The sequence below is a fragment of the Odocoileus virginianus genome, chromosome 21 (genome assembly GCF_023699985.2).
Source record: "Odocoileus virginianus isolate 20LAN1187 ecotype Illinois chromosome 21, Ovbor_1.2, whole genome shotgun sequence".
NCBI lineage: Eukaryota > Metazoa > Chordata > Mammalia > Artiodactyla > Cervidae > Odocoileus > Odocoileus virginianus.
Window position 1 is genome coordinate 49,551,559 of NC_069694.1, and position 24,226 is coordinate 49,575,784.

Sequence of the window (24,226 nt, forward strand, 5' to 3'; positions counted from 1 at the left end):
AAACCCAGCCTCAGGATTAGGTGCTTACTTGTAAACATCTGCCCCCAAACATCTCTTGAGCCTCTACCTACGCTGGGTTTCCCGGAGAGAAGGGAGCCTTAGAGCAGGGGCGGTGTCCTGGAAAGCAAAGAAGGTACAGGGGAGAGCATCTCAATCCCCAGCATTTGGGAAACCCTGATGCAGGAGAGGGGTGTGTGTGATACTGTACGGGTAAGGAAATGATACGAGGGCACAGCACAGTCTTCCTGTTTTGCCCTTTGACCCAGCCTTCCTGGTATCCACTCAAAATCCATTCCAAAGGTCTAAGTATTCAACATCATGAGACTTCAAAGGCAAAAGAGGATGCCCTGGGCCTGCTCAGCTCACTCTTGCCTGAAATTAGATAAAACCTTTCAAGCCACAATTAGAGATAAAGAGTCAGACTTACAGTTCCATCAACGTGGAGAATGCGGAATCTTCTCCCATTACATAAATATAGTAAATTAAATGTTTTTAAATGCACAAAAGATGTTCAAAGTCAGAATAATAGATTACTGCTCCTGACACTATACCAAAGGGATTTACACTTGGATACAGTCTAAGGAAAGGGATTGCCGCTTTAATTCTTGTGCAGAGACAGGGCCTTGGGCTTCATGGGTGAAATATTTGCATAAAATTCTTAAAAGTTTGCACAACTATGGAATGGGACTGAACAGCTCTACCAACCCAGCCAGAGAAGTGGGGGGAGGGAAGCTTCCTCTCTGCCCAAGCTCTGAGATGGAAGCCAAATATATATATATATATATATATATATATATATATTTTGTTGTTGTTCAGTCACCCAGTCATGTCAGACTCTTTGTGACCCCATGGACTGCAGTACTCCAGGCCTCTCTGTCCCTCACCATCTCCCGGAGCTTGCCCAAGTTCATGTTCATTGCATTGGTAATGCCGTCAAGCCATCTCATCCTCTGATGCCCTCTTCTCCTTTTGCCCTCAATCTTTCCCAGCATCAGAGACTTTTCCAATGAGTTGTCTGTTTGTATCAGATGATCTAAATACTGGAACTTCAGCTTCAGGATCAGTCCTTCCTGTGAATATTTAAGGTTGATCTCCCTTAAGATTGACTAGTTTGATCTCCTTGCTGTCCAAAGGACTTTCAGGAGTCTTCTCCAGCACCACAGTTTGAAGGCATCAATTCTTTGGTGCTCTGCCTTCTTTATACCTCCAGCTCTCACAACCATGCCTGACCACTGGGAAGACCATAGCCTTGACTATATGGACCTTTGTCGGCAGAGTAATGTCTCTGCTTTTCAACACACTGTCTAGGTTTGTCATTGCTTTCCTGCCAAGAAGCAATTGTCTTCTGATTTCATGGCTGCAGTCCCTGTCCAAAGTAATTTTGGAGGCCGAGAAGAGGATATCTGTCCCTACTTCCACCGTTTCCCCTTCTATTTGCCATGGAGTAATATATTTGTATATATCCATCCAAAAAGAAATAGCAACAAGTCTGTGCCAGGTGCCTCTGTGGAGTCTGAATTTACCCACAGTGAATCCCCCACCAAGTAATTCAGAGGAAACTAATTCAGTACTGAAATATCTGGGACCTAGTGGATCAAGTACAAGCCTATGCTCCAGAGAAACATCCACACTCCAGAGGTGTCTCTTAATGTCCAGACCAGAAAAGTACAGTGTCATTTCTGCCACATCCTTTGTCCACAGTAGGTCACAGGGCCAGTTCAGGCTCAAGGAGAAGGAAAATAAGTTCTAGATTCTACTTCTTGTTGGAGTAATGGCAGGTCACATTGTAGAAGAACATGTGGGTTGGAAGAGATTGTTGTGACCACCTTTGGAACACACTCTGCCACAATCAAGTATATGTCTGTGTGTGCACTGTGAAATAGGGTGGTCAGGGAAGGCCTTATGAGACAGTGAAGTGACATTTGAGCAAAGACCTAAAGGAGAAGGGAGCAAGCCTTGTAGCTATCTGAGATAAAAACATTCCAAACTAAAATAATTGTTAATACAAAGACCCTGACATGGGAGCAAGCCTGACAGGTTCAAGGGATAGTCGGGAAGCTGCTATCACCAAAGTAGGAGTGAGGATGAGGGAAAGAAGGTAGAGATGAGGTCAAAGAAGTCCCAGGGACCAGACCATGGAGGGCTTAGAGGGACTTGGAAGCAGAACTGAATAAAAGGATAAGTGATTGCGATTCCTACTTACATTCATAGGTTAGGCCTATACATTAGGTTAGGCCTATGAATTCATAGGTTAGGCCCCTCCTGTGTGGTGTTGATGAAGTCGGTGAAAAGTTTACAAAGAACTTCTCTACCAACCCCCTAAAAAATTCCTTCCTGATAATTCTATGGTGGTTTAGTCGCTAAGCTGTGTGCAGCTCTTTGCGACTCCATGGACTGTAGCACAACAGGCTCCTCTGTCCATGGGGTTTCCCAGGCAAGAATCCTGGAGTGGGTTTTTTGTTTCCTTCTCCAGGGGATCTTCCTGACCCAGAGATTGAACCTGGGTCTCCTACATTGCAGGCCATCTCCTGCATTGCAGGCGGATTCTTTACCAATTGAGCCACCAAGGAAGCCCTAATAATTCTATAAATAGTCCACTTCACAGGCAACTCAACTCTACTTTTGGACTAGAGTCCTGGCATAGTTTTCACAAGAGATGCAGCCTCTGAGAAAGGTTTGCCTATACTTCTCAAGCCTTACTCTGTATGAATGGATTATTATTCATATAAATGAATATGTGTGTATACATATACACATGTATATATACATGTGAGTCTAATTGCAGGTTCAGTTACTACGTAACTTCCCGTCTTACCAATTCCTGGAAGCTGCATCTTCTTTTCACTTTTGTGTATGATGCGGTTACTGATTTTAAATTTTAAAATAGGATGTTTCCCTGTTATAATGTGTTAACCTTAGAACATGAACAGCAGTAGTATTTAAAGCACGTGTTCAAAACTGATTATGTGACATTTGGTTTCTTCTTTTCAGGGAAACTTTTAAAAGCAGAGTATATCCTGAGCAGTCTAATAAGCAACAACGGAGCCACGGGTAAGGTGCTCTCGTATCTTCACCATAACCTTCATGCACTGTCCCTACCGGAGTTCCAGCTTAGAAACAACCTAAGGGTCTCGTAGTTACTGTACGCTGGATATTACCAGAACTCCCTGGAACTGGCTCTGCCCCTGATGAAAGAAGTGGCTTTGGCCAAGCAGTTTACTTCTCTGTTTCCATTTTCTCTTATTAAAAATGAAAACAAAACAACCACGTCTTCTAATATTGCCCTGCTTTATTGTGGAGTGTGGTACCTAATCAGCATTAGCTGTGAAAGTAGGTAACTCCCTGGGCTTCAGAAAAGGCTCAGCTGAAGCTTTGTAAAGAATTGTGAATGGAAATTGAGCCTGTAAGTTCAGGAGAATACACTTATAGTTTTATGTATTTAAGTGATCTGAAAAATAAACTGTATTTGGCTACAGAGAAAATGTAGTAAAAACTTATTTTGAAATGGATTTCTTAGGCTAGTTAATCATACATGAAAGGAAGGAAGTCCTAATAGTTGAGTAACAAGTAATTTAAGCCTCAGATATCTTGTCTGAATTTCTGGGTGCTTAAGCCAACAAGTTTCCCAACAAGTTGAACACAATTCCCAGTCAAATTTTTTCATTCCTATTTTTTGGCTGTGCCATACACAGCCTGTGGGATCTTAGTTCCTGGACCAGGGATTGAACCTGTGCCCGCTGCAGTGGAAGTGCAGTATCTTAACCACTGAAGCTAGGCAAGCCCCCTAGTTGACTTTTAAGCTCAATATACTTGGATGTAAGGTCTCAAGCTCCCTGAAACTTGTAGACATTTCCAGTGGGAAGCCAATTGGAAATGAAAATATTGACCACATACCTCTCTTCTGTGGCCACCATCACTAACCTACAATATGCATTATTCCCCGTCTTCTGCACTCGCCAACACACACACACACACACACACACACACGTAGATGAAAAGCCAGGGAGAAAGTAAGGAGGGGTCAATGTGGTAGAGAATAGCGAGAGATTATAATAAAGAGCCTGACTATTTTTGATGTTTGGCCACTGGCAGTTATCAGGCCCCAGCTTCTTCCCTTGTGCCCCACATCTGGACACACTGAGCTTTTTTAAAGCTCATTTATCAGTAAACCTTGGCCTAGCTTGTGGAAACCTTTACCCCAGCCCCACACCCAAATCAAACTAAAAAGAAAAGCCACCCACCACCCCCTTCACTTCAGTCAAACGGACCAGCTTAGGTGCCTTCCCTGCCCTCCTCAGAAAGGCTCACCATGTGAGCACTAAATCTTTTCATATCCCCTCGGTGCACGTGTGGAATCATCAGTTTCAACATCCAAACCAATTTTGGGTGAATGGGATGGATCCCGCCCTCCTCTCAGGAGCCACGAGACAGTTGGGGGGACACTGTAGTTAATTAACCTGGGAAGCCTTGGAGGCAAGACCACCGAGGATGAGCCCTGAAGTAGGAGTCGGAGGGTGCAGAATCCCAGGTAGTGGGAGTGACAAGTTCAGATACCATGAAGCGTGTGTGTGTGTGTGTGTGTGTGCGCGCGTGCACACGCACGCATTCAGTCGTGTCTGACTGTTTATGACCCTGTGGACTGTAGCTCACCAGGCTCCTCTGTCCACAAAACTTTCTAGGCAAGAATACTGGAGCAGGTAGCCATTTCCTACTCCAGGGGATCTTCCCGGTCCAGGGATCAAACCCGCATCTCTTGCATCTCCTATATTGACAGGTGGATTCTTTATCACCAGCAAGAGTTGGCTGCTATTATAAGGGACACAAGCAGAGCCCAGTTGGTTATGGGGAGAGGTGGGGACCAGGCAGGAGTCAACTCTGTGAAGCCTTGAAGGTTATAGCAAGGAGTTTAGACATAGAGAAGAGATTGTCTACCCAATCCATGTCACACGTGTTCATGAAGGCTCCATGTACATAGTTTTATTTCACCAGGGTGTTTCTTTAATAATTCAAGGCCAAAAATGTTTTTCTTTGCCCCCCTCTTTTATTGTAGGTACCTGGCTGTACAGAAATGAGAGCGACAAGGTCCTGGTGCAATCAGTCTGCATTCAGATAAGAGGGCAAATTCTGCAGAAGTTGGGTACAGTCATCCTCTCAAGTCTCATTTACCAAGTCTGGCTAAGAGATTCCACTGTGGGCTTTTCTCATTGTATCTGGTTGATATTGTTCTACTTCCCTTAGTTTTCTCATCAAAAAGAGACTGACACTTAAGATGCCAGGAATATTATGAGCATTAACAAAACAAAATAGTTTTCTGGTGAGTTTTGTTAAAGAAACTTACATTTCTATATTGTGACTTTTCTTGGTACTATTTCTGGCATCTGGCTGTCAGTTGAGCAGGACTCCATGTGATAAGTGACTCTCTTATTCTAAACCTGTGCTGACAACTGGGCTTCCCAGATGGTGCTAGTGGTAAAGAATCCACCTGCCAGTGCAGGAGATGCAAGAGACACGAGTTCAGTCTCTGGGTCAGGAAGATCCCTGGAGTAGGGAATGACAACCCACTACAGTATTCTTGCCTGGAAAATCACATGGGCAGAAGAACCGGACAGGCCACATACCGTCCATGGGGCTGCAAAGAGTCAGACATGACTGTGTGCATACACACACCATGATAACTTACCTGTTTGTTCCTTGGAGGGCATTTCTGAGTTTTACTAGCAAAGCTTAGAGGACCTTAACTGTATTTTAAAATGCAAACTAATGTATTTGAAAATTTTAAACAGAAGATGGTAATTGTTATCTTGAAAATAATGGAGATAATCATTTATATATTAATATATTTCATATGCACACATGTGATATGTAATATTTCTTACTGTTTCCCTGTGAACAGGAGAGATTATCTGTATTAAACCAACCAGAAAAGCAGATTGTTGTTTTTCTAGCAGGTTGCTATCTGCTCATTGCTGTCAATCTCATCTAGTTGTAAATTTTCTTACAAAATGCAAAATCATCTTTCTGTGTTAGTTTTTAAAAGTATTTTCTAAAAAGAAAAATAAATAAATTACAATATTTTCTGACACAAGAGCACAGATACTAGCAGTTTATCCTGTCTCCTTTTTTTGCAGGGATGTGGTATGAAGCCGCAGAGTTAATATGGGCCTCAATCACGGGATACCTGACACTTCCTCAGCCAGATAAAAAGGTTATTTGTCTCGTGTTTATTTTCTCATTTTCTATATTTGCCTTTGGAAAGTTATTACCTTATGGCACAATTGAGTTTATCATTTATCAATTTTATTGGTTATATTTTTGTTGATTCTTCTGCTTTATTGACTATGCCAAATCCTTTGACTGTGTGGATCACAGCAAACTGTGGAAAATTCTGAAAGAGATGGGAATACCAGACCACCTGACTGCCTCCTGAGAAATCTGTTTGCAGGTCAAGAAGCAACAGTTAGAACTGGACATGGGACAACAGACTGGTTCCAAATTGGGAAAGGAGTATGTCAAGGCTGTATGTTGTCACCCTGTTTATTTAACTTATATGCAGAGTACATCATGAGAAATGCTGGGCTGGATGAAGCACATGCTGGAATCAAGATTGCCAGGAGAAATATCAAAACCTCAGATATGCAGATGACACCACCCTTATGGCAGAAAGCGAAGGAGAACTAAAGAGCCTCTTGATGAAAATGAAAGAGGAGAATGAAAAAATTAACGTAAAGCTCAACATTCAGAAGACGAAGATCATGGCATCTGGTCCCATCACTTCATGGCAAATAGATGGGGAAACAGTGGAAACTGACAGACTTTATTTTATTGGGCTCCAAAATCTCTGCAGATGGTGATTGCAGCCATGAAATTAAAAGACGCTTACTCCTTGGAAGGAAAGTTATGACCAACCTAGACAGCATGTTATAAAGCAGAGACATTACTTTGCCAACAAAGGTCCATCTAGTCAAAGCTATGGTTTTTCCAGTAGTCATGTATGGATGTGAGAGTTGTACTATAAAGAAAGCTGAGCGCTGAAGAATTGATGCTTTTGAACTGTGGTGTTGGAGAAGACTCTTGAGAGTCCCTTGGACTGCAAGGAGATCCAACCAGTCCATCCTAAAAGAAATCAGTCCTGAATATTCATTGGAAGGACTGATGCTGAAGCTGAAACTCCAATACTTTGGCCACCTGTTGCAAATAACTGACTCATTGGAAAATACCCTGATGCTGGGAAAGACTGAAGGCAGGAGGAGAAGAGGATGACAGAGGATGAGATGGTTGGATGGCATCACCAACTCGATGGACATAAGTTTGAGTAAACTCCGGGAGTTGGTGATGGATAGGGAAGCCTGGCATGCTGCAGTCCATGGGGTCACAAAGAGTCGGACACAACTGAGTGACTCAGTGACTGAGCTGAACTGAACTGAACATGGACATAGGACCAGGATGGACTTCCCTGGTGGCACAGTGGTAAAGAATCCACCTGCCAATGCAGGAGACTCGGGTTCAATCCCTGGGTTGGAAAGATCCCCTGAACAAGGAAATTCAGCCCTCTCCAGTATTCTTGACTGGGAAATCCCATGGACAGAGGAGTCTGGTAGGCTACAGTCCATGGGGTTGCAAAGAGTCAGACATGACTGAGCATAAACATGAATGAAAGAACAATAGGACCAGAAACATTTAAAAGCTCCCTCTCTGTCCTGCTCATCCTTACTGACAGCTGGACTCCTGGCATGTATTTAGTGTTTCCCTATATATTTGCAACTATCTGTTTGTATATTTATTTCTACTTATCCATTTATTTCTACTGGTATTGATTTTATTATATATTTAGCCTTCACCTCATTCCATAACAAAGTTGGGATGGCTCAACTGCATCTCAATTTGGTTAATTCTCCTTTGGTAAAATCATTCTCATTTGGTTAAGTGGGGAAAGACCTCAGCTGTTTACATAACATCTTTATTTGAGAAATTGAGAAGCAACATTAGCTTTCCTTGATGTACTCATCCTCTGTGACTCTGTGAGAATATTCTCCTCGTTAACTGAAGCTTTGGGTTACACATTTCCCTGAACTGTGTCAGCAACGCTGCTGCCTACAATCCTTTTAACAACACAAGTGGAGTTGGGGGTGGGGACTCTTGCTTGGGTCAGTTCTTTATACCTAGCATTGTGGACAAGTTCATGTTGATGATCGAGCAAAGCCCTGCTAAGAAATAGCTGAGTTTACATTATGCCCATGTCCTCAGGATATGATAGTCTTTCAAACCCAGTGACATCCAGTCGAGAAGTATCTTCAGAGTCATAATAACAAATGATAATAATAAGCAGTGGTTCATATGGAGGGCTAGTCATTGACTTTGGGACTTGAGAGCAAGAATTGACTGTAAGTTCCTCATCTGTGTTTTGTTTGTATTTCCTTACAGGGCATTTCCACGTCACTAGGTATATTGGCAGACATCTTCATCTCCATGAGCAAGAAAGATTATGAAAAGTTTAAAAGCAATCCTGACATTAACCTGGTAATCATCACTTGGCAAAACTATGGTGCAGAGCGGCATCACCTCCAAAACTGTCAGTGTTATTTTTGGCTAGTTCTCTCTTCAGGAGTCAGGGAGCACAGTATCTCCCCTCTTCAAGTAATGTGAAAAAGCCTGAGGAACAGCTCCTATGTTGTCCCGTTTGACTTTATTACCCCAGCACTTAGCACAGCACCAGACCTACAGAGGGTACTAGGGGGAAAAAAGACTTGATGAATGAATGAATGAATGAAATCAAAGTGATAAATGCTTTGAACCCATGATTTCTTTTCAGATTATCACAAAATTCAGTTTCCACACTTGGACTCTCTCAATGACAAAGTAAGAGAGTAATAACTTTAAGACTTTAATTACAGTCTGTCCAAATCACATCAGTTGCTTGTCTGTATGTAATAATAATGATTATGAATGTTTATTTATTGTTTTATAGTTCAAAAAGTGTGTGTACATATGTATGTGATCCACACACACCATATCTACCTAGGCATAAGGTAGAGCAGAATGTGTCACTCCCATTTTAGAGGAAAGTAAACTGAGGTCTAGAGAAACTAGGTGACCTCCGCAACCTGCACAGTCAGTAAGAAAGAGAACTGGGAGCAGAAACCAGATCTCTAACCCGTTCAGAGCATTGCACAGACATTGACTGTTCTCCTGTATTGCACTCAAATTGACATTTTTAATAGTGTCATCAACATTGCCTTTTTTCAAATACCAAAACAACAGTAGTAACTGTACTCAGTACTAATTAGTATAGCATAAGAACCCATATAGCTTGCTGCTTGTTCTCTGAAGCTTAGCAAAATGTTGCTTTTGCTATCAGACAGACCAAAACACAGGAAAGGGGTTATGTTCCTTGTTCAGTGAAGTTCTCTGAGGATTGTTTAAAATTGCAAACTGCCCTTCCGCCTTGGACCTCCTTGACCTCTTCTTGCTGTATTTTTCTCTGGAACACTTATTGCCATCTCAAATATTACACATTTTACTTATCTTGTATATTGATTGATCCCCTCCCCTTGATAGAAAATAAGCTCATTGCAGGCTCACTGTCTCCTCTCTCCTTCATGACTAGAACAGTGCTTGGCACATGGGGATACTCAATACATATTTCTAGAATAAATGAATGAATCTTAATTGCTATGAAATTGTACGTTAAAGGCTTCTTTGCCAAGAACAATGCATAAATCATTAGTGAATCAGACTGTGAAACACTCAGAGTTCTGTGAACAGAGAGCTGCATGATCCTCTGAGGAAACTTGTCTGAATTACTTTGCATGGGCAAGCACTGTGAATGTTGGCACGTGTGAGGCTCTCTCTGTGGTGTGAGTTGGGGATGGATGGTGTGTGGGTGTCGGGGAAAGGATGGTCAGTGCTCTGGGGTCTTTACCCACTTACTCTCTCTTGGCACTGTTCTGAAATGGTTGTGATGAGGCTCAGGGCACCTCTCAGAACCTCGAAAGAAAAGCAAAGGAATTTTATAGCCTGTCTTTTGCTAGCGGGTAAATCATTGTCAGCAGTACACTCGGCCTCTTGTCTTCTCACAGCACGCTGGGCCTCCTGTTCCCTTGCAGGGCCTGCTACGCGAGTGTGACCACCACTTGCTGTCAGCCGCTGAAGCCTGCAAGCTGGCGGCTGCCTTCAGCCCCTACACGCCCCTCTTTGTACTCACGGCTATGGTAAGCAGGGCGAAGCCCTCCTTGCGCCTCTCCCCAGAGACAGACATCTCCAGGGGAGGGAAGAGTCTAACCCTAAGATAGGATTCGTGTGCATCCTTAGATAATTGTGAGCAGACTTCATGTACGTAGAGGTCACATCAGTCAGAGTAGTGACAGCCTGCTGATGGGGAGCTAAGTTACTGCAGCCGGAGGATATGATGTCATCTGCTGTAGAACACGGGCTCCCAAGCATGTCTGCTGCTGCTGCTAAGTCACTTCAGTCGTGTCCGACTCTGTGCGACCCCATAGACGGCAGCCCACCAGGCTCCCCCGTCCCTGGGATTCTCCAGGCAAGAACACGGGAGTGGGTTGCCATTTCCTTCTCCAATGCGTGAAAGTGAAAAGTGAAAGTGAAGTCGCTCAGTCGTGCCCTTTCAAAATACACATTCTTTGGCTCTACCCTAAATCCACTAAGTGTAAAGACCTGGTAGTCTTACCTAGAAATCATTCATTATGGAATACCTCGCAGGTGATTCAAATACCCAGAGGGATCTGGAAGCCACAAGTCTATTGTTTTGACCATCAATAAACAAATTATGTGTTTGTATATAACAATATTATTATGTCCATGTCCCGTGTTTAGACTCTGTTTGCTAAAACTAACATTAGCAACAGTGACAGCAATTTTATCATCTTTGATCAAAAGTATCAGGGCTACAGTAGGATGGAAGCTAAAGCTAATTTCTTACCCCTTCGTGCCAACCAATCACATATGTCCTAGTCCCATCCCCTGAGGCATCAAAAAGATCACAGGTCTTTGACTCAATGTTTATCTATTTTTATTAGAATATCCATGGCACATGTTTTTTTAAAAAAAGAAAAAAACTATTTCTAATGACTGCCCTCCAGGAATGAAAACTTTTCCCTGATTCACTTCCAGTTTCTAATTCAGTGTCTGATTCTGTATCTGATGTTTTCCTCAGAATATTCGTGGCACTTGCCTGTTGTCATATAGTAGTTCTAAGGACTGTCCTCCAGGCATGAAAAATTCATATCTATGTGAAGCCAAAGAAGCCTTTGAAATTGGCCTCCTCACCAAGAAACGTGATGAACCAGTTACTGGAAAACAGGAACTCCATAGTTTTCTTAAAGCTGCTTTTGGTCTCACCACTGTGCACCACAGACTCTCTGGGGAGATGGAGACCGTCCAAACAGCAAGCCAGCTCTGTAGCGAGGCTATGGGAAAGCTGTATACTTTCAGCAATTCCTCCGGAAGTCAGGAGAGAGAAGCTCTCTCTCAGGAAATCATGTCTGTTATCACCCGGGTGAAGGAACAGTTACAAGTTCAAAGCTTCTCAAATTTAGATGACAAGTCTTATGTTCCCGAGGGATTCAAGCGTGGGCTAGAGAAGCCCATCTTACATGGGCAAGTGGATTTCCAAAAAATCCTTGAAGCCTATTCACAGCACCACACGTCAGTGTGTGAAATATTTGAAAGCACTTGTGGAAACAACAAAAATAAACAGAAAGGTATGAAAACAGGAGTCTGTATCACTGATCTAAAAACAGAAACAAAAAACATAGATACCGTGAGTGCCACTGAGGACAGACCACATTTTGAAAAAGGCATAGTAATATCTTCCTCCCGAATTGCAATGAACAGTCAGGAGAAACTCAGGAGGGTGGGAAGGAGAAACTGGGTGGGTTCTGATGCATTTCGAGTCTCCGTGGATGAAGATGTGGAGACCGAAGCAGAGTCAACAGACCACAGTAGTGGTGGGGGAGCTGTTCTGAACAAGTCTCTGAGTGACAGCCAGAGCTCCAGATCTTGGAGCAAGTTATCAGGGTACAGATCTTCTACAAGCTGGGAGGAAGTAAATTATCATGTTGATGATATGTCCGCCGGAAAAGAGCTTAGCAAGGAAGAGCATCTTGTGGACACCCAGTGTTCTACTGCCCTGTCAGACGAGCAGGAGGTGAATGGGGCCAGCAGAGTTGAGCATCCACTGTCTTCAGAGCTTCATGGTCTCTCTCTCCAGGTGCCCAAGGATGACAGTTTAGAGTCTTCTCAATGTCAGCTGCACAAGTCCATGCCCTTGGCAACCTTCCCACCTCATAACACAACAGACATTTCACTGGCCTCTGGTGGAGGGTGGTTTAAAGGAGGTAGGCAGGAAGTTGGAAATGTGGGGTCCAGAAATACTTCTGCTCATTCCAGACCCTCATTTTGTTCTGCTTCTTGGACTTCTGATTCTGGTTGGCCTAAGAACATGGCCACATATCCTTCCATCCAAGAAGAAGAAACCTTTGAAACAATTGATGAATTTCGAGAAATCAACGGTGACGCCAAGCACGGGGATGAAGAAGAGAAGAGAGAAGAAATCAAAGGAGGCATAGGTCCCGCATTTAAAGATAGCCCCTGCTGGGTTGACCCAGAAGGAAAAATAGCAGAAAGAGCAGAAGATGTTCCTGTAGACTTCCACTCAGTCGTGGACGAGTCTCTGGACAAAAGTTCCACGGTAGCATGTAACTCTTTCACTCCTCATTGGTTTCTTCAAAACCCTAACTCAGGAAAAAATGGTCACTCAGTCAAAGAGCAGGGCACTGACCCTGATGCCTCCACGGTGGATGAGGAGAGCCCGCTGCGGGGCACTGCAGATGTTCACGCCACGAGCACACGTGGCTCCCCTCGACCGTGCACTTGGAAGCAGCCGCACACTCAGGGAGCCCAGATCCCCGGTTCCTCAGTAAGCAGTAAGCCTTCCAGCCCTGTCCTGAGTGAGGACTGCACTACCACGGAGGAAGCAAATGAACCTGGAAACCTGCTCAACTGCAGCCAGAACTCCAGCTTATCCTCAACTTGGTGGCTGAAATCACCGGCAATCTCCAGTGGTTCTTCTGATGGAGAAAATCCATGGTCTTTTCTGAATTCCAGTGGAAGTTCTTTTGTTTCATTGCCAGGAATGACAAAGCAGGCGATCCTTGAGGCCCGCACCCTGCAGCCTGATGACTTTGAAAAACTCTTGGCAGGAGTGAGGCATGATTGGCTGTTCCAGAGACTGGAGCATACAGGCGTTTTTAAATCCAGCCAACTCCATGGAGCACATAGTAAGTACGCCCTTTCAGGAACCATCTCTGTATGTTGAGGGCCCTCTGAAGTTTCTGTTCTGTGGATCACTTAAAGCTCATGAAAGATATAGACACCTGTGATGCTTTGTGAGTATACAGAGAAAGATGTAGTTCAGGGACCTCTTCTCTCTGTGTGTGATGGGCTCTAAAGGTTGCAAAGAATAGACACTCACTCAGGCTGCCTCACACATTGGAGATGTGCTGCATAGGCAGTAAGGGAGGATCTTACAGAACATGGGAGCAGTCATCAGTCAGGTTTGAAACAGCTCTGGATGCCTTATATACTCATTGATCATATATACTCCATTGATCCTCATTGCCACAGCTGGTTTTTTTCTGTTTCCCATTCAAAACCCCCGGGGGATGGAGTTTGACCTAGTTACACAGCGTCCTTCTAGCAGGCGCTCGTCATGTCCGCACCTATGCTGAGCGGTTTCTTGCCAGGCACTGCATTGATCGTGTGCGTTTAGCAGCTGCTTCCTGCCTCAGGAACAGCACAGGGAAGCCTGAGCCGGGGCCTCCCAGCAGCCAGCGTGTCTAACCCAGCTTAGAAGTGGTGGAGAAGCTGGGGAGAAGACCAAAGAAGGTTCTTCTCTTAGACCAGAGGATCACATTATAATATCCTCCAAGGTACTGAAGAATTATTTGAATGAGAAAAAAAAACTTGCAAAATGCCTATCAGAGGAAACAGGCTATGTGGATTGCTAAGCACTGGATACTAAAGTAGTAGTTCTTAACACTGGTGCCACATGAGGATCTCCCAAGAGGCTTTTTAGCTCTTTAAAACTTCTAATCCCTCACCCCAGAGATTCCGGTCTCATGAGTCTATGGTGTGGGTCCAGGCATGTGTATTTTTTAAGAGCTCCCCAGTGATTTTTGTATAAAGTCAATGTTAAGAACTTCTGCTTCAAAGTATTTCAGTGTTTTACCTGCCACCTTGAAGTCAGAGTAAAAGATCAAGTTGTTGCCAAAAGAAGCAAAATTTTCCAGTAATAGGGTTTCCCTGCTTTCTGTGAGGGTCTGCAGTTTCAAAGTCCCATTTCTGAGAGTTAGGGAGCTGCTTTCTTGTTTTGTCTGCATGCCACTTTATGGGTGAAAAAGCACATGGGAGGAAGCAAGCCCCAAAGCTGAAGAAACTGGACAAGTTATTCATCTGCTCCTTGCTTCTTCCCTTAGTTCACTGCCCTTTCTACATGTGTGGACATGCAGTTCGCCTTCATTCCCTTCCCCAGATTCTCTGATTGAGTCACCTAACCCTGAGCATCATCTCTCCACAACCTCAGTTGTCTCCTTCCTCCCCATCCCAGACCTGTGGGCTTACCTCACTTTAAGTACTCTCCTCCTGAGTCTCCTGCTCATGTATTCATTACCACAACCTAGTCACTGGAGGTCCTTGTTCACTTTAACTTGGATCTCAAAAGGCTGCATTTCTTTCTTAGGATTCATGTTGGGTCTTCCCCCTCAAAGAGATCCTTTCTTGCTCACACTGGTCTTCCTTTCTTTAAGGTGAAAACAACCCTTATTTTTTCCTCTTTATCTTTTTCTTTTTCAGTTGAGTTTTCATCTTTGTACAGTAGCTATATTTTCTCAGTAATTCCTGGACTTTCCCAACTTAAAATATGTAAGAGAAAAGTAGGTTGAGCTTTCATATCTAATCTAGGATCCCTGGAGTTGCCAGGAACTTTTGGAGTAAACTTATTCAACTGACTTCTAGCTATGTGATCTCACATACGTAGCAGCCTCTTTTATTTGAGATTCCCAGATAATCAGAGGAAGGTGTATTCACATGTCACTTGTTTTAAGATGGTCTCTGGGCTTTTTCTGTTTGAAAAGCCCTTTTATTTTTCATTACTTTCATACAGAAGCTCTGGCCTTAATACCTTGCCATTACAAACAAGAGATTTTGTGAATCAAAGGTAATTTTAATTGTAATTTCTCAAACTTTACCTTTTTATTGTACTTCACTAACTTTTTAGTAATAGTCATGGAGCAGGATAAAATTTGAGAAAATATATTAAAAAGTTGAATATTTCAAATGAACACAGATTGGTACCTGTGTTGCAATTCATCTTATCTGTGAATTACAAGATCTTTTTGAAGGATAAGGTCAATATTCATCTTATCTTTTATTCAAGGTGCTCTTTTGTTAAAATATTCCAAGAAATCTGAACTGTGGACAGCCCAAGAAACTGTTGCATATTTGGGGGACTACCTACATGTGACGAAGAAAGGCAGACAAAGAAATGCATTTTGGGTACATCACCTTCATCAAGAAGAAACTCTGGGCAGGTATTGCTTAAAAACATATATAATAATGTATAATGGGCTGATTTGTCCCTTCTGTTAAGTAATTGTTTATGAGACTATAAAAGGGCTGGAAAAAGTGGCTAAATGTTTCCTAATTCAGCTCCTTTTCCTCTTCCTCATTAGCTAATTAATAACAGTTACCATAGATGGTTGGGTGGCATCACCGGTTCAACAGACATGAACTTGGGCAAACTCCAGGAGATGGTGAGGGACAGGGAGGCCTAGTGTGCTGTAGTCTGTGGAGTCACATGTAGTCCAAAAAGTCAGACATGACTTAGCAACTGAGCAACCACCACCATGGATAGAGAACCCACACTATGTCAGCCATTGGGCTGGATGTTTTAGATACATGATTTTAAACCCCTTGGAGAACATTAACCCCATGGTACAGATAAGAAAAATAGAGTTTCTTGCCATATGACAACTCAGAGAGTCTTGAACACTCTCATTGAAAATGCTGGCAAAAAAGGGTAGTTAAACCATGCAAGCCACACTTCTGATTAAATGAGTGAGCCTGGGAAAAAAGGCACAAAACTCCTCTGAGGCCAGTAACGAAACATATTCAGGGATATAAGTGAATGCTGAATCCTTAAGACACCTCTCTGTAGAGGTTTTGGGTAGGGGTGGGATGAGGGAGCAACTAGTGACAAAAGTTACGCATGAAAGGGGATGAGTGGAGAGACCGCTGATATAAAGCATTGACTCAGGAACGGCTATATCCTCAAAAACAAACCAAAAAAAAAGGTTAATTAAAAAATGCCATGTCACTGAAGCAAGTAACCTAGAAAGATTTTTTGCTTGGCCTTAATTCTTGATGACAACTTTAAGCAAAAACTCACCTACAAATTAGTGATCACAGGTGGTCCTCGTTTGGTATAAGGCCTAATTTTATACCATATGTATATTTTAAAGAACCTATAGAGCAAGACTTTTAAAGTAGACTTTGCTCTTTTCCCAAATCTAAAAAATGTAAGAAATAAATAGGAAGAGAAAAAAAAGAGAGAAATCGGGAAATTCTTAAATAGTAGAAATACATTTCTTGAAAAGGATGTTGATGATAATAACAATAGTAAACATGTAAATTTCATGTGCCAGGCCCCTGTTTTCAGTCATTTATATACTAAATTAATCAATCATCACAAAACCCGATGAGATAGGTACTATTGTTATCCCCGTCTTACAGATGAGGGAGCTGAGACACAGAGATGTTAAGAAACCTCCCCAAGTTCACACATCAAAGTGGTGGAGCCAGGTGATACAGGTATAATTGTGTTCCCCCTCACCCTAAATTCAAGTTGAAGTTGTAACCCTAAGTAACTTAGACTGTGATCTTATTTGGAAATAAAGTCACTGCAGATGTAATTAATTAAGATGAGATTAAACTGGAGTAGGGTAGACCCAGAATCCACTACGACTGATATCCTTATAAAAAAGAGGAAATTTGGAGATAGACACACACAGGGAGAATGCATGTGAAAATTGTAGCTATATGGCCACCAAGCCCAAACTGTCTGGAAATGTTGACAGTCTAGAAAAGCTCCTTCCCTTGCATCTTCAGAGGGAGCATGATTCTGCTGACACCTTGACCTTGGACTTGTAGACTCTAAAACTATGAGGAATCAATTTCTGTTGCTTAAGCCACCCAGTTTGTGGCACTTTGTTACAGCAATCTTAAGCAACTAACACACCAGGATACATGATAGGAGCATCTGAGATGGGATATAAAAGAGAGAAGAAGAGACATGGAAGATGGAGCAAGAGGGTCTAACACATCTGATCAGAAAAAGACAATAGAGCAAATAGGAAATAATTATTATTTTAATAAATCATTTCTGATAGTTTTCCAGAATTGCCCAAATATATTAATCTTCAAATACAGGAATCACAATGAGTCCTGGATAGTATAAAAAGTGTTGTACATATATTAGGAAGTATTTGTAGAGATGAAGAAAGTATTTGTAGAATAGAAAGCAAGTATTTGTAGAGATGAAGTAATCACAAAAGGAAGGGGGAGAGGAAGGCTTTTGATTCATCTGTTGACCTGTATAAGGTCATGTTGCAGTCAGCGAAAGATCTGGTTCCAGAGTCCATGTGTTTTCCAGCACCCTGGCTGGTTTTCTAGACTTACCCACATCTGGTAAACTGCTACAGCAAGTGAATACTTTCTCGTATAAGGAGAAAATAAATTGGTATCACCCCTGGGTCGATGTATTCATCAGGGTTCTCCAGAAACACGAAACCAATAAGATGTGTGTGTGTATGTGTGTGTGCGTGTGTGTGCGCGTGTGTGTGTGTGTGCGCGCGCGCGTGTGTATGCTGTGCTGTACTTAGTCACTCAGTTGTGTCTGACTCTTTGTGACTCCATAGACTACAGCCAGGCTCCTCTGTCCATGGGGATTCTCCAGGCAAGAATACTGGAGTGGGTTGCCATACCCTCCTCCAGAGGATCTTCCCAACCCAGGGATTGAACCTAGGTCTCCCACATTTCAGGCAGTTTCTTTACCATCTGAACCACCAGGGAAGCCCAAGAATACTGGAGTGGGTAACCTATCCCTTCTCCAGGGGTTCTTCACGACCCAGGAATCAAACCGGGGTCTCCCGCATTGCAGGAGGATTCTTTACCAGCTGAACTATCAGGGAAGCCCGTGTGTGTGTGTGTGTGTGTGTGTGTGTGTGTGTGTGTGCGCGCACGCGCACAGAAATTTACTATTAGGACTTGACTCACATAATTATGGATGCTCTCAAGTTTCAGCATCTGCTGCTGACTGGATATTCAGGAGAGCTGATGATATAAACTTCCAACCCAAAGACCAGTGGGATTGAGACCCAGGAGGAGATGATGTTTCAGTTCAAGTCCAAGAGCAGGAAAAGACCAGTGTCCCGGGTCAGAGGCAGTCAGCAAGAAGAATTCTCTTACTTGAAATAAGCTCAGCCTTCTGTTCTACTTGGCCCTTCAGTTGATCAGATGAGGCTCCCCCACACTAGGGAGGGTAGTCTTCATTACTCAGTCTATTGATGTAAATGTTAGACTCATCCAAAACACCCTCACAGAAACACTCTGAATAGTGTTTGACCAAATATTTGGGCACCCCGTGGTCAAATCAAGATGACACATAAATGTAACCATCAGGCAGCTAGTATGAATTGTGTTCTATTGTTCAGCGTGCTCTTACAAAATTATCTGAGTCATGAGATAAGATAATACTAACTAAGATAGAGAAAAAGTAGCATCTCTCAAGCATTTCTGCATCTCTCTTAGTCTCTTCTCTCTTACTCTAGAGTAGGATCACTTTGCATTTCTTGCTGTGGCTTTTCTGCATTCACAGATATGTTGGGAAAGAATATAAGGAGCAAAAGGGGCTCTGGCACCACTTCACTGACGTGGAGAGGCAGATGACCGCACAGCACTACGTGACAGAATTTAACAAGAGACTTTACGAGCAGAAGATTCATACACAGATATTCTACATACCATCCTCAGTATTGCTGGTAAGATTAAAGAAATCAGGGGTGTGATTAAACACATCTAGAAATATATTTTGAGGCTTCCCAGGTGGCACAGTGGTAAAGAATCCACCTGCCAATGCAGGAGACTTGGGTTCAATTCCTGGGTCGGGAAGATCCCCTGGAAAAGGAAATGGCAACCCACTCCAGTATTCTTGCCTGTAGAATCCCATGGACAGAGGAGCCTGGCGGGCTACAGTCCACAGTGTCGCAAAAGAGCTGGACATGACTTCGTGACTAAACAGCCACAGTGCTCCGAAGTGGCGAAGCCTGAGTTCAAAGGCTGAGATCGGCTGACCTCAAAACCCATGGCTTTCACCATTGTTATACTGTCTCCTGTTTCTATTTTTCAGATTTTAGAAGGCAAGACAATAAAAGGATGTGTCAGTGTGGAACCTTACATGCTAGGGGAATTTGTAAAATTATCAAATAACACAAAAGTGGTGAAAACAGAATACAAAGCCACAGAATACGGCTTGGCTTATGGCCACTTTTCTTATGAATTTTCCAATCATAGAGATGTTGTAGTTGATTTACAAGGTATGTGAAACTGGGAGTTATTTTTTATTTTAGTATTATTTATATGTAAATGTGAGGTTTTATAACTAGCTTTGCTAGTCATTATTTAATAGGTTGTTGAGTGCTATTTGGAATGAATCAGTCTTGCTGTATATACTAAATGATGCATGGGAAAAATTTCTAAAGCTTCTACAAGTGTCTAAGGGCATCAGATAATCAATGAGAAGATCTGGCTCACATTTTGTTGAGCTTATTTCTAGGGCAAATCCATAACAGTTTTCTTTTTAAATTTTACTTAGGTGGATTTGGGTGATATGGGTTTCTTATGATTGTGTGTTTTAATATGTCAAGTCTTCCCACACTTTCTTTGCTCTAGCCCTTTACCTTCACTACAGGTGTGATATTGGGTTTCATAACTGGGATCGTTATGGAACAGCAAGCTGTATACCTGAATCTAGCTTCCTTTAAAATCTGCATTAATATGTAAATTTTATTTCAGTTCAGTATTTTATCTAACAGAATTATTAGCCATCATTCTGTACTTTATTTAAATGATAAATGTGTCTTATTATGATTATTTCTAATAATAATCCTCCAAGATTTTTCCTATCCCCTATCCATCGCATTTACCATCACTCTGTGTTATATATTTTGCTTACTTATATCATTGATTGATCTTCACAAGAATGTGACACCAAGAACAGAGATTTTTTTACTAACTTGTTCACAAAACACAATAGTGTTTTGCACAGTGTGTACACTCAATAAATATTTGTTAAATGAACAGAGGAATGTATGAATTAATGAGTAAGGCATTAAAGAAACTTCTGAATCATGAAAGAAAAAATATTCAATGGGATTTAATAATTACTTTAAGTGCGTGCTACTGCTAATTCCTTGAAAACTGGTTGTCTGGGCATATCATATTTGACAAATTTAATTACCCAATATTCAATTCTTCTTAGACCAATAATTGGAATATGCAACACCAGATCCCTTAGCAGAAATTTATTAATCATCAACCATAGGGCTTCCCTTGTAGCTCAGCTGGTAAAGAATCTGCCTACAATGTGGGAGACCTGGGTTCAATTCGTGGGTTGGGAAGATCCCCTGGAGAAGGGAAAGGCTACCCACCCCAGTATTCTGGCCTGGAGAATTCCATGGACTATATATAGCCTGTGGGGTCACAAAGTGTCGGACACAACTGAATGATTTTCACACAATAGGATGACCAAGTTACAAAATGGCTATTTCACTATATGTATATTATATTTTTTCTGAAGCACTTTGCTAAAATTTATAGAGGATTTAATTATCGGACATACTTATTTCTTTTTTAGGTTGGGTGACTGGGAATGGAAAAGGGCTCATCTACCTCACAGATCCCCAGATTCACTCTATTGGTCAGAAAGATGTCACTACCAATTTTGGAGAGAAAGGAATTTTTTACTTCTTTAATAACCAGCATGTGGAATGTAACGAAATATGCCATCGTCTTTCTTTGACAAGACCTTCAATTGAAAAACCAAGTAATTCATAGACCGTCTGGAGCAGTAGTGACCACTCAATGCTGCTCACCAATGCTGGGTTCTCCTCTCCTTCCAGACACACAGATTATGGCCCAGCCTGGTCCTTGGGTTCAGGTGGGGCCATGGGACTGGTTCTAGCCAATAATTTTTGAGAGGAATTGAAGAGTATCTTCTTCAGGCCGATATTCAATTGCCAATGCAACACTTAGAGAGTCTCTTTCCCTCTGCACAGTTGCCAGAATACATCAGAAGTCCCACAATGAGAAAAGCACAGGAAAGAGCTCCAGCTGACCACGATGAACATGAAGCACATCTGAGAAATAAGCTTTTCTAGCTGAAGCCATCGAGATTTGGGGACTTTAGTCACTATCCATCAAGACTGATACTTTTAGCGTTTTTCTTATTGATTTGGGAATTCTTTGTAGATATATATTAAAGAATTCAGGCCTTTGTGATATGCATTCCAATTTTTTTGTCTTTTGCCTTTGTAAGAAACTTTTTTTCCAGGCAGAATTTGTTTTATACAGGTGAATTCATCAGTCTTTTATTTTATGGTTTCCAGGTTATATGTCATCCGTAGAGCTTCCCTCCTCTGAGTTTTGTTGTTGTTTTTTCTCTTTTACTTTTTTAATATTTATTTATTTTTAATTGATTGATAATTGCTTTGCAATATTGGTTTGATTTCTGTCCTACATCAACACGAATTAACCATAGGTGTACATATGTCCCATCCCTCTTGAGTCTCCCTCCCACCTCCCGCCATCTCCACCCTGTCTAGGTTATTACAGAGCCCCAGTTTGAGTTCTGTGAGTCACAGCAAATTCCCACTGGCTGCCTATTTACGTATGTTAGTGTATGTGCATCCAGGCTACTCTCTCCATTTTTCTCACCCTCTCCAGCTTCCCCCGCACTCTTGTCCATAAGTCTGTTCTCCATGTCTGGGATTTTGTTATTTTTAACCCTTCCTATTTTCTTCTAGCACATTTACATTTGCAGGAGATGTGAGGGAAGGTGGCCACCACAGTCTGGCCCTGCACCGCACAGATGTGCTGCTTCATACAGGTTTGGAGAGCAGTGCTTCCACGATCTTGCTGAAGTTTGCAGAAGAGATTGGTGAGATACTCCCTCATTGTACTTAGTCTTTGGGACTGCAGCTGGTACACACTCTCTCCTTCCTCCATTATTCATTCTAAATTTCTCTTAACTATTGCCTCAACAGATCTTAGTGCCTTATCTAGTGATGTGACTCAGACCTGCATACATGAACGTTCTGAGTTCTGAATTCTAGCTGGTTGCACCTTTCTCAGTTTGAGGTTACTGCACATGTCTGTTTACAGTTGCAGCTAGAGCTGGTGCAAGCCGCCGCGTTCTCTTGCCGTGAACACAGGTGGCTGACCTGCAGCCTGCTCCCCGCCCGGATCCACCGCTGTGGGCTCTCAGCCAGTGCCCGAGTGAGACGTGGACGCCAGGCTCAAAGTGCTTCTGACGGGGTGGCACCGAATCTTCCCACTGCCAGACCCAAGCTTTCTCGGAACGCTGCTGTAATCTCTGCTGTGACCTCCCGTGTGTTCGCCCTCCCCTTTCTCAGGGCCAGGCCTCCATCATGGTCTCCCTGCATACTCCTGTTCTCTCTCATTTACCCTTTACAGTCATTTCTCTCAATAAATGCCTTATATGTCTCACATTCCTTCTCAGCATTTGCTTCTTGAAAAACTCAAACTTCATTAAAGAAAATTTTAAAATTTTATCCTATTAACAAAATAATGGGGAAAATTAATCATTTCAAAGGTGAAGAAAAAAATTATTTAATAACATTGAAAAGTCAATTTATGGTTAAAAAAAGCTCTTTGCAAATTAGACATAAAGAAAAACTTCCTGAATCTGAAAAAAGGCATTTTAACTTTTCTTTTGAACAGCAATATCATAATTAATAGTGAAACACTTAAAAGTTTTCATTTGAGAAAGGGAACAAGCAAATGTGCTTACTATCCCAAACCTATCCACATCTGGAAAAATCAGAATATATATGTATACATATATATATATAGTCTCCACCCCTGATTCCTGGCACAGAGCTCGTAAATCCCTTGGAATTTCCTGATAGGCAGGTCTCTTGTTATAATGAGGTGACTCTATACCTCTATAATAAATCAATAATAAAATAACATTTTGGGGACAATTAGGGATTTTTTAGTTTGTGTTGAGTATTAGATAAAAGTTAATGAAGTGATGTATTTTAAAAATACAAAAGCCAAAGAGAAGTGGAGAAATGAAAGAAGCTTGGCTCTTTCTTGATAGTGTTGAAGCCAAGTAGAAGGGTATATAAGGATTCATTACACTAATCTTTCCCCTTTTATATATATTTTTAAATATCTACAAAATTTTTTTAAAATGTGAGATCGCATAAAGGAAAAACTATCAAGAAAAATCCAATATATGTTGGACTGAGTAATTCTACTTCTACAAACCTCTAATGAGGAAATAAACAGAAATATGAACAAATGATTATACAAGTGTGACTGTCATAACTTTGCTTATGATAGTAAAAAGCAAACAATTTTTCAACAGCAGAGAAATAGTTTTGTATATTTAATTTATCCATATTAGTATTATTCATTCATTTAAATTGTATATTTTTAAAATATTTAATTACACACAAACTTTGAAGTAAAAAAGCAATCTCTAAAACAGCATTATAGTATTGATCATAATTTTGGTATATATGTATGCAAATAGAAAAAATAATATATATATAATACATGGAAATCTTCATTGTGTTTTTCCCTGGCTAGTGAATTTGTGGTAGGGAATTTTATTTTCTTCTTTATCATCTATTTTTTCCAAGCTTTCTGCAATAAGCATGTACTATTTATACCAAAAAATTGTATTTAATGAGAAATTCAAATGATTCTCTTTTTCAGCAGAAAATCCACATTATCAGATGATCATGTAGTGCTTTCTCCTTTAGCCCACTGCTACTCCCAGTCCTGTAATACACTCTTTAGGAACACCGAATTGCTTATCGCATCAGTTTGTAATCCACCCTGAGTC

At 41.7% G+C, this 24,226-nt stretch overlaps 1 protein-coding gene across 10 annotated transcripts in view; it reads left to right on the top strand.

Annotated features, from left to right (window-relative positions):
* Window positions 1-22,859, top strand: part of ALPK1 (alpha kinase 1) — a 124,655-nt gene extending 101,796 nt beyond the window's left edge. For 9 of the 10 annotated variants that reach the window (XM_070452284.1, XM_070452289.1, XM_070452283.1 and 6 more), the window contains 10 exons: window positions 2,992-3,051; window positions 5,051-5,137; window positions 6,129-6,205; window positions 8,422-8,517; window positions 10,104-10,208; window positions 11,171-13,295; window positions 15,452-15,605; window positions 18,950-19,112; window positions 19,481-19,667; window positions 20,987-22,859. In XM_070452284.1, the coding sequence (XP_070308385.1) occupies window positions 2,992-3,051; window positions 5,051-5,137; window positions 6,129-6,205; window positions 8,422-8,517; window positions 10,104-10,208; window positions 11,171-13,295; window positions 15,452-15,605; window positions 18,950-19,112; window positions 19,481-19,667; window positions 20,987-21,186 (3,254 nt within the window). In that variant the 3' untranslated portion in view covers window positions 21,187-22,859. The remainder of the gene's footprint in view (window positions 1-2,991; window positions 3,052-5,050; window positions 5,138-6,128; window positions 6,206-8,421; window positions 8,518-10,103; window positions 10,209-11,170; window positions 13,296-15,451; window positions 15,606-18,949; window positions 19,113-19,480; window positions 19,668-20,986) is intronic. The other variant, XM_070452290.1, reaches the window with a different exon arrangement.
* Window positions 22,860-24,226: the final 1,367 nt, after the last annotated feature.